The sequence below is a fragment of the Chrysochloris asiatica genome, unplaced genomic scaffold (assembly GCF_000296735.1).
Source record: "Chrysochloris asiatica unplaced genomic scaffold, ChrAsi1.0 scaffold00039, whole genome shotgun sequence".
Classification (NCBI taxonomy): domain Eukaryota; kingdom Metazoa; phylum Chordata; class Mammalia; order Afrosoricida; family Chrysochloridae; genus Chrysochloris; species Chrysochloris asiatica.
The window spans coordinates 6,813,703-6,824,037 of NW_006408557.1; the positions used below are offsets into that span (position 1 = coordinate 6,813,703).

At 38.5% G+C, this 10,335-nt stretch overlaps 1 protein-coding gene across 1 annotated transcript in view; it reads left to right on the top strand.

Moving 5' to 3' along the window:
* Window positions 1–434: 434 nt before the first annotated feature.
* The window catches only part of MGME1 (mitochondrial genome maintenance exonuclease 1), a 15,163-nt gene continuing 5,262 nt past the window's right edge, over window positions 435–10,335 (top strand). The window contains exons 1-2 of the mRNA XM_006860743.1: window positions 435–948; window positions 5,769–5,985. Coding sequence (XP_006860805.1) covers window positions 435–948; window positions 5,769–5,985 — 731 coding nt within the window. The remainder of the gene's footprint in view (window positions 949–5,768; window positions 5,986–10,335) is intronic.

Genomic DNA, 10,335 nt, shown 5'->3' on the forward strand with positions numbered 1-10,335 from the left:
CTCTATCCTATAGACTCACTGTGAGTAGGAATTGACCCCCTTGCAATGGGTTTGGACCATCTGGTATTCATGCAAGCCTTTGGAAATGGCTTTGACCAAACATCAAAAACATTTCTGTTGTTGTTGTTGTTAAGTGCTGTCCAATCGATTCCACCCATAGCGACCCTATATAGGGTTTCCAAGGAGCAGTTAGTGAGCTTGAACCACCGAACGTACAGTTCAAACAACTTTGCAGTCTGACGCAAGCCCACAGTGCCACACAAACGTTTAGTGAATACAGTTTAAATGCACAGTATTCTGATGCAGTTATCGCTTGGTGATTCAAAACATGTCTGGTACCTAACATTACTTTTCTCTTTAACAGGAATGCAGTGGGGGGAAAAGGCCCTCGATAATGCAACTACCCTAGAAGGAAGTGAAATTAAAATCTAAAGATGAAGGCTCTTCAGACCATTTGCAAGCAGCTCAGAAGTTCAAAGGGGTTCTCTGTAGAACCAGCCTCCTGTGTGGGGTTTTTCTCTACTTCTTTTTCATATAGACGGAAGAAAAAAGTAAACTCTTATGAAGAAGTGGACCAAGAAAAATACTCTGATTTAGTACGGTCTGTCCTGTCCTTCAGAAGCCAGGCACAGACCCCAGAATCACTGTTTGAAGAGGATGTTTTTCTCTATGGGCCTGTGAGTAAGTGTAAATCCCCAAAGCAAGATGACACAACAAAGACTCCATCAAACTGGTTTCCTCTCTTCTACCCAGAGAAAAGAGTAAAATCAAATACAGCAAGTGATCCTTCAATTCCTCTGAAAATCCCTTTGCAAAGAAATAGGATCCCAAGTGTGACCCGAATCCTACAACAGACCATGACACCTGAGCAGGTCTTCTATTTGGAGAGGTGGAAACAGCGGATGATTCTAGAACTGGGAGAAGATGGCTTTGCAGAATATACTTCAAGTAATATTCTCTACCTGATTCTATGTGGTTACTGTGTTTTCTAGGCTATAGAGTTGGTTGGTTTTTTTTTTCTTAACTCTTTCTACTGAGAAACTAGTCCTGTGTAGCACTATAGGATAATCACTGGACTGCTAACCACAAGTCAGCAGTTCAAATGCACCAGCAACTCCTCAAAAACTGTATACAGGGCTGCTGTGAGTCGGAACCGACTCGACTGCACATAACAACTGTGAGGAAATACTTCCATATAATAATTGTTAGCATTAAATAACCCTTTATATTAACTCGCTTCATTTTGATAACAACCGTATGAAGCAGGGATAAGATCCCCGTTATACAAAGGAGACTGAAACAGATCAACTCATTTGACTAAAATATGCATAAAAATCATTTGTAAGTTATAAACTTAAGTATTAAAATTACCTAAACTTGGTCATCAGGGGAAAGTCACCCCTTGCAGAATTCTAGCTTGCGGGGCTTTCTGTTCAGAAGCTACTAATTACTTTCTCCATTGTTCTACTGATCACTGTAGATGGGTTTTAAAGACCCTGGCAGCAAGTCACAACATGGGCATTGTATTTGTTGTTGTTATGTGCTGTAGAGTCAGTTCTGACTCATAGCAACCTTGTACAGGGTTTCTGAGGCTGTAAATCTTTGCGGGAGCAGAAAGCCTCATCTTTCTCCCACGGAACAGCTGGTAGTTTCGAACTACTGACCCAGAGGTTTGCAGCCCAATTTGTAACCATTATGCTACCAAAGCTCCTTGGGCATTGTATTTAGAGTTTGATAAATTAAGGTTATCAGGTGTTCTTGATTAGGAATTGAGCCTAAATAAACTTTAGGTTTCAACTCCTAACCTGCTTCTTGTTGTTATGTGCTGTGGAGTCGGTTCCGACTCATAGTGACCCTGTACAGGGTTTCCAAGGCTGTAAATCTTTATGGGAGCAGAAAGCCTTATCTTTCTCCCGTGGAGCAGCTGGTAGTTTCTAACTGCTGACCCTGAGGTTCACAACCCGATTCATAACCACTATGCTACCAGAGCTCCTTAACCTGCTTCTTTGACAAGTGAAAAGAGCCTGGTAGTGCCATGGTTCAAAAGGTCAGCACATGGAGCCCACTAGCCCACTCCTCTGGAGAAAAATGAAACCATCTGCTTTCATAAAGATTTACAGCCTTGGAAACCCGATAGAGCAGTTTACTCTGTCCTGTAGGGAAACTGAGTTGGAACTGACTTAACAATGGGTAGACAAGTGAAAAGAATCACCTAAAACAGGTTTTGTTGAAAAATGAAAAGCGATCATCATCAGCACAGGTGAATTAGTTGATCCTCTAAAAATTATATTGTTCTCTTTTGTTAAAGCTAGGTTTTCTAATACCTATTCCTTAGCAAAATTCTTTCCAGAGAGTATACTGTACATATAGTCTTAGGATACACAAGCACTTTTGTTTTAAGAGTAATGTATGAGGAGCCTTCAAAAAGTTTGTGGGAAAATTCCATTATCTTTTCGTTTCATTTTTTTCACAAACTTTTTGAAAAAAATGTGTGTTTAAACACCTTAAACCTATGGATATATGTTTTAGAGGGAAAGATTAAGTATATAAGTGGCATACAGATTTAGCCAAGAATAGTCAAGGCCATGGCCTATTGTGGTTGTGTGCTGTGGAGTTAGTTCTGACTCACTGCAACCCTGGATAGGTCTTCCAAGGCTGTAAATCTACGGGAGCCTGTTCTCTGCTGTTTTAAACAAACCCCAAAACCCCACTGCCATCATTACTCTCATGATAACCCGGTGTAGTGTTTTCTAGGCTGCACATCTTTATGGGAGCTGAATGCCTCATCTTTCTCCCATGCAGCAGCTTATAGATTCAAACTGCTCACCTTGTGGTTAGCAGCTCAATGCTTTCTAAACAAGCAACGTAAAAAATCTTTTAGTGGCATCTTATTTTTTTTATTTGCACCATTATAATTTAGAATTGATATTGTTTCTTCATGAGAAATTGTTTGATTTTCCGTAAACTAGGAATGCCACAGTTTGTAGGAATCTTGAAATCAGTATAATGTAAAGGCAGAGAACTACTGGGACAGATCCTGGGCTCTACACAACAACAACAAGGAAGTACTCTGATGGCCCTCTTGATAAAGGAGAGGAAATTCTTGAGATGCTGAACGAACTCCACCAGCCTACACAAGAGAAAACTGGACTTTGTTGACCTAGATAGAATAGTAAACAAGCTGCTGTGTGTATCAGTTAATTCAGTTCAGGGTCAGCCTTACAGTCAGAATCATACTTTTTGTTTTGAATACAGATTAGTGCTGTGGCCAAAAGAAAAAGAGGAACCCTGGTGGTACAGTAGGTTATATGTTGGGCTGCTTCTTTCCTGTAAACATTTACAGCCTCGGAGTGGAATTCTAGTGTGTCACACTGTAAGATAAGCATGGACCACAAGGTCAGTTTGAATTGCAAGGTAGCAATTCAGGCCCACTCGCCACTCCTCAGAAACCCTATCTATACAGGTTTGCTATGAATCAGAACCGACTCGATGACACTTCACAGCAACAGCCCACTAAACCATGGGTCAGTAGAGGCAGTTTGAGAAATACTTGCTAGATTCCTTTCAGAGCTGGCATTCTCTCTAATCCTGGAGCAGTTTCTTAAGCTTCAGCTTACATTTTGAAGATTGCTAAGGATGAGAAAATCTGACTAAATTCTCATTTACAAAAGGCTTGTTTGTTTTCAGTTTTGTTGCTACACTGATTTTTTTTTTTAATTTAAAAGCAATCTTGCTAGTTCTGTCAAGTCATAAATTTTTTAGAATGCATTTATATAGTGAGGCTTGAAAACATTTCACTTTCATTCCTTTAGTTTATTGATTAAACCATCTGATTTGATGTTGCTACAATCTATTCCTGAGTCATTTTTTAGAGTTGAATAATGTTAATATGCTAAATTTTAGAATCTAAGGGGTTATGTAATCTAGTTTCATATGTTTGTGGTCATTACATGTGAAGAAGCTAGCCAGGTGTTATGTCTACATCAGGAATGAAATATTTTCAATTTATCAATTTGCATGGCAGTTGATAGAGCAATTTTGTTCTTCCTAGTTTTAATAGGTTTATATTCTGCTCTATTAAGCTGTTCTAGAATATTATATTCCTTTTCCTAAGTTTTAATTCTATCCGTCTTAAATTCTTACAGGCTTTTCATGGACTAACAAGTCCATCTGACCCAGTTAATTGGGTAGAATAACTTAGTTCTTCCTAACTTGAATTTCATTAACTATTCAAGTAGTTACCAGAAGCAATCCACTTTGACCATGTTAAGGAGAATTGACCATAAAAAGTCTATAAAATATGCTTGAAAACTATACTTTGATTTGATATTACTTTATTTAATGAAATTGTTTTCTGTAGCATGTGTCGCTGCTCTGTTGCTGGGTATAGCTAATGATGTTTGTGGTGTCTTGCATTTGCAAGAATTCTGTATTCTTTGCTATGTGGTGGACTGGAAAGAACACAGGCTGTAGTGCCAAGCTGCTATTGCACTTATTTTGCTTTTGGGCAAAGTAACAGCACTGTCTAAGCCTAGAGAGCCTTATACCCTAAAACAGGGGTTATAATACTTACCTAGGAGCCTGATACTTACCTTGCTTGCTATGTTAAGGAATTATGTAAGATGTTTTGAAAGCACCAAAGCCAGTTTAGCATAAGAGTACTTTCCTCTGTCTCTCCTTCCCTGACTAGGAATCAAGTAAATATATAGTATTTCTTAAATTTGTTGAATACGTTTATAGTCTCTTTTCTTAAAAGTACAGGAGGGGAAAAAAATCAGGACAGAGCAACTGTCTCAGGTTACTTTAAAAAAACAACAAAAAAATGCAAGTAAAGAGCATCACATATAGGCTCCCCTAGGGCCTCCTGGTATGGTGCTGTAGGGTCAGCACTGGACTTCGACCACAAGGTTGGAAACCCTACACAGGGTTGATATGAGTCAAAACCAAATCAAAGACACTTAACAACAAGCTCTCCCTCAAAAATCTCACAACGTCTCATTCACTGTTTTTAATTGGTATGTGCCTTAAATTTTCATTCCTTGCTAGATTAATCCAGGTAGCAAAATATTCTTCCTCCTACATTCATAATTAAGTTTTGGTTAGAAACAGGAGCCCCATTATTTGCATTTCTAAATTAAATGTGAAAACCTGTTAACTTTTAATTATTTAAATTGGTTACCTAAAAACATAGTGCCATAAACTAGGTATAATCCTAGAGTCCACACACTTCATTTCTTACTTTGACCTAATTCTACTAGAAATTATTGTTAAAGTGACTTCAAGTAGATTCTAACTTATAATGATACTGTATAGAATCTCTCAGGCTTTTAAATCTTTGAGGGAACAGAAAGCAGCTCGAACTACTTTGTGGTTTGCAGTCCAGTGCTTATATGGAATCACTGTGCTTCCAATTCTACTAGGAATGCTTTCATTTATTTTATTATATAAACTGTACTAAGCCCTTTGATTATTCAAAATGCGTTCTTAACTTTCATTCAGGGCTGAAATTTGGTATCTGAGGATTATTCAAAAGTAGCTCTTATGTAATTCTAAATTTAATTGTTAATAATTTTATTAGAGTTTATGTTTTTTAGACCCCTGGTGTGGTTCTGGAAGATCAGCACTGGACTGTAAACTACAAGGTCAGCAGTTCAAACCCACCAGCTGCTCCTGAAAAACCTTACACAGGGTTGCTATGAGTCAGAACTAACTCGACAGCACATTTTTGTTGTTTTGTTTTTTTTTTTTGGCTCTGATTTTCTTCTCAGACACATTTTTACAAGGGAAGCAGTTCCATGTAGCCCTGGAAAGCATTCTTTCATCCCAGGAGAGTTCAAAACAGAAAGATGGAAATCTGGAATCTGGCTATATTGAAAGCGTCCAGCATGTTCTGAAAGATGTTACTGAAGTGCAAGTTCTTGAAAGTGCTGTTCAACATGAAGCCCTAAATTATGTTGGTCTGCTGGACTGTGTAGCCAAGTATCAGTAAGTGTTAGCTTGTTTCCTTTATAGTGTGTGTGGGGGGGGGGGGGGGGGGGGGGGGGCTAATGCTGGGTGGGACACATGTGTCCACCAAACATTACTTTTACCTTATGCATCAAGATCTGTTTGTAGACTTTCCGTCAAGATCTGTTTGTAGACTTTCCGTCAAAATCTGTTTTACATAGGTAAAAGAATTAGGTGTAGGATGGAGATTGAGGCGGGGATCTAGGGAGAAAAGATTAATTATCTTTGTAAATTGATGTTCAAAATCAGATTGTGAGCCCTAATTAAAATTTTTCCAGCAATTTTTTAAAAATTAGATTGTTTGTTGGAGAACGGGCATAACTTTTCAGATTCTGTAGATACCCTATTTTCCAGCTTATCCATCTTCCTCCCCTCATCTGTATTGTTGTTGTTAAGTTCCATCGAGTTGATTCTGACCCATGGCAACCTGTATAAGGTTTCCAAGGAGTGATTGATGAGCTTGAACTGCTGACCTTGTGATTCAAATGACTTTGCAGTCCAGAGCATTAACACACAGTGCCACACCAGTGTTTGATTTCCTGTGTTTTCTTTTCTGTTTTCCTAAACAATAGCACCATAATCTGTTAGCCCTGAAAATCAACTCTTTTCATGGCTTCCATTCAATATTCAGAGTTACTAACGCTTCCTTTGGTTTTTAAACTGCTTTGATATTTCTCATTTTCCCATATATGCTAGATTACAAGGGTAATTATGATCTGTAAGTACCCCTATCCCAAATAAAGCATAGGAGCAACAGAACAGGATTTGCGGGAAGAGGTGGAATCTATAAGTGTAACTCTTGGAGATCTAGTTTAAATTTTAAAATCTGCGAGCAATGTTTTGTGCCATTACTGCCTCATTTGAGAAGAGCCCTATAAGCCTGGAAATTAAATGGACTATTATTGGCTGCTCTTTAAATTAATCAAAATAAAGAGGCAAGTATTTCCACGTAAGGTCTTCAAAAAGCTCCTGATGTAAAGCTCTTTTCATGGGAATTATAAAATGTGTCCAGGCACCACTGTTAATTATTGGTTGATAGATTTTTTTTTTTCTCTTTGAGTCAGGGCATAAACATTGAGCACTGGATATTTTTTAATCTAAGATTTATAAATTTTAAGATTTTTTAAATGGGTAACATACATACTTTGGTAATTAAAAGTAAGTCTTACTACTAAATGGTGCCTGGCTACCACTATAAATTGCTTTGAAAAGGATCACATCAGAAAGTCCTGGATCTAGTGGGAGAAAATGTGGAACAAAACTCAAAATCATAAAAAAGGCCAGGCACACTGGCCTTGATGGAACCACAAGACTATGGTTCTTGGTTACCCTTCAGGTCTGGAACTCACCATCATGGCTCAATTTTCAGGCAAGCAATACATAGATATTTAGGGGAGGGGGGAATACTAGTGCGATATGTTCACCATAGAATGATCAACATTTGAGATCAAAGGGGCAACATTTATCTAAGGACAAAATTCAGAAGTGTTGGAAAAGAAGAAGAATGAAAACAAGAAACAGGGAAGGAGTAGGATAAGTGATGTTACATTGAGGAAATTGTAATCATTGAATGATTGTATGATTTGTTAAATATAAAACTAATGATCTGCTCTTATAAACTTTGACTCAATTCACAATACACAGTTAAAAAAAAAAAGCTGAAGACTTTTGGCAAGCTGGCAGACTAGGCAGACATACTACACGGATCCTCTACAACAAAGATACAAGAAACAAAATAAAACAGACACAAGTGAAAATTCTGGCACCCTGAACTTCAGAAGCAAGGTTAGAGAGCTTGCTGGAAGGAGAAGCCGAGCAGGGTAGCAAGAGAAGGAGGCTGTCTGGTAAATGGCTGTCTGGATGTTCTCGACCATCTTGTGAGCAGCTTTGGCAGCAGGAGGCCAGGCAGAGCAGATTCACGTGAATGATGAGAAAGGCAGTTTCTTCTTTTCCCCCCGGCGCTCTTCTAGTGACTAGAAGTGTGGCCAACTCCCACCCTCATCCACCCCCAGCACAGACCCTGCTCACCAGGAGTTCAGAGTCACATGGTTAGGAGACATGACAATGTGAAGTGGGGGCCAGCTGTACCGGTTTGGTGTGCAGCTTTGGTGCTTGGATTCAGTTGGGCTCAGCTTCAGACCTTCAGAACTACAGTCACCAGACCAGCATTTAACCAGTTACCCTTCCCCCAGCTTCCCTGTAGTCTTAACAGACAATGAAGCTAGCTCTGTCAAGGTGCCCCCATGAATTGCTTCCAGATTGAATGCCATGCAGATAGATAACATCAAGGCCAATAGGAACTCCATCTAGGTCAGGAACTCTGCTGACACATCCCTTCTACAACCACCTCGTGAGCTCCTTGAATTGCAAGAGTCCCCTATTACCCCCAGACATTTCTCCCCTCTAAGTCCAACAGCTGCATTGTTTGTTTTTACAAATACAACAACCTCACAGTGCCCTGGAGATTACAATTTTAGGTCACACAAAGAAACGAGAGAATGACTCAACTAAATGACCAAGATGCAGAGCCAGAAGACATTTCTGAGGAAGTAAAGCTAATAGAACTAACTGAAAATGAATTCAAAAGATGATAATTAGGTGTACCTTCACAGGATTGATAGAAAGATTGAGGAGGCAAGGAGAATTCAGGAAAACACTATAGGAACAGACAAAATAAATACATATTTTGAAACAATTACAAAACTTGAAATTAGAAATCCAAAAAGATTGATACTAAGATCTCAGAAATGGACAACATATTGAAAGGGCAAAGGAATAGATGCAAAGCATTGGAATCCTGAATTAGTGAGCTTGAAGATAAATCTCTCAATACTAGTATTCTAGAAGAACAGTCAAAAAAGAATTTAAAAATCTAAAGAAAGCCTAAGAGTTATGTGGAACACCATGAAGAGGAACAACTTACAGGTAATTGAAATTCGGGAACAGAAAGAGACAAGCACAAAGAAAAATGTCAGAGAATTATTGGAAGAAAACTTCTCTAATATGAAAGATGGAAAAGATAAGCATACAAAAAACTTTGAATGAACCCCAAACAGGATGGATTCCAAAAGGAAATCACCAAGACACATCATAATCAAACTTTCCAAAACCAAAAATAAAGAAAGAATCCTGAGAGCAGCTGGGAAAAACCAAAAGTTACCTACAAAGTAGAACCAATAAGACTAATCTTGGATTTCTCAGCAGAAACTATGCAGGCAAGAAGGCAATAGAGTGACATATATAAAACTCTGTAAGAAAAAAATTGCCAACCAGGGATCATCTACCCAGCAAAGCTGTCCCTCAAATATGATGGTGAAATGAGGACATTTCCTGGTAAACAAAAACTAAAAGAATTTATAGTGACCAGGCCAACTTTATAAAAAATGCTAAAGGGTGTTCTTTGGACTGAGTACCAAAAACAGCAAACAACAACCTGAGATTACTATATATGACAACACCACCAATCCACATATAGAACCTACAAGACTAAAAATAGGGAACCAGAGATATCAATGTATAATGAAGTTAACTATAAAGCAAATAGAATAATGTAGATATAGAACTTCCAAATGGCAAGGAAGTCAACTAGAATTCAAGATAAAAGACTGTTTTAAGCAGGGTGCAAAAATAATAATAATCATCATCACAGGGTAACCTCAAAGAAAAATACTACACCTACATATCAAAATTGTTGATGTTGTTATGTGCCGTGGAGTCGGTTCGGACTCATAGCGACTCTGTACAGGGTTTCCAAGGCTGTAAATCTTTATGGGAGCAGAAAGCCTCATCTTTATCCCGTGGAACAGCTGGTAGTTTTGAACTGCTGACCTTGCAGTTCACAGCCCAATTCCTAACCACTACGCTACCACAGCTCCTTACACATCAAATTTAGAAAAAGGAAAATCAGAAAGATTTAGTAAACATTAACACAACAGAAGTGAAAATGACAAGAAAACACACAAACAATGAACTCAGTGTTGAAAATTATGTGGAACAAAGAAATCAGCACCACAAAAAAGCACACAAAAATGACAATAAATAACTCATACCTATTGATGATTACACTGAATGTAAAAGGATTAACTAATATCAATCAGAGAACTTAAAGAACAGAATGGAGAGAACAAACAAGATAGCGGATCGGGTGGACGTATAGTAGAGAGCTCCGCCAACAACAACACAGAATACCCGACCAAGCAGGCTCAGGGGATGGTCCCAGAACCCTGAACCACATATAAAGGAATACTTCGAAGGTTGGAAGGCTCACAGCTGGGGGAATTTGTGGCAGAAGCAAGAAATCTATTGCTTTCTAGTCCGGGACGCTTGGCT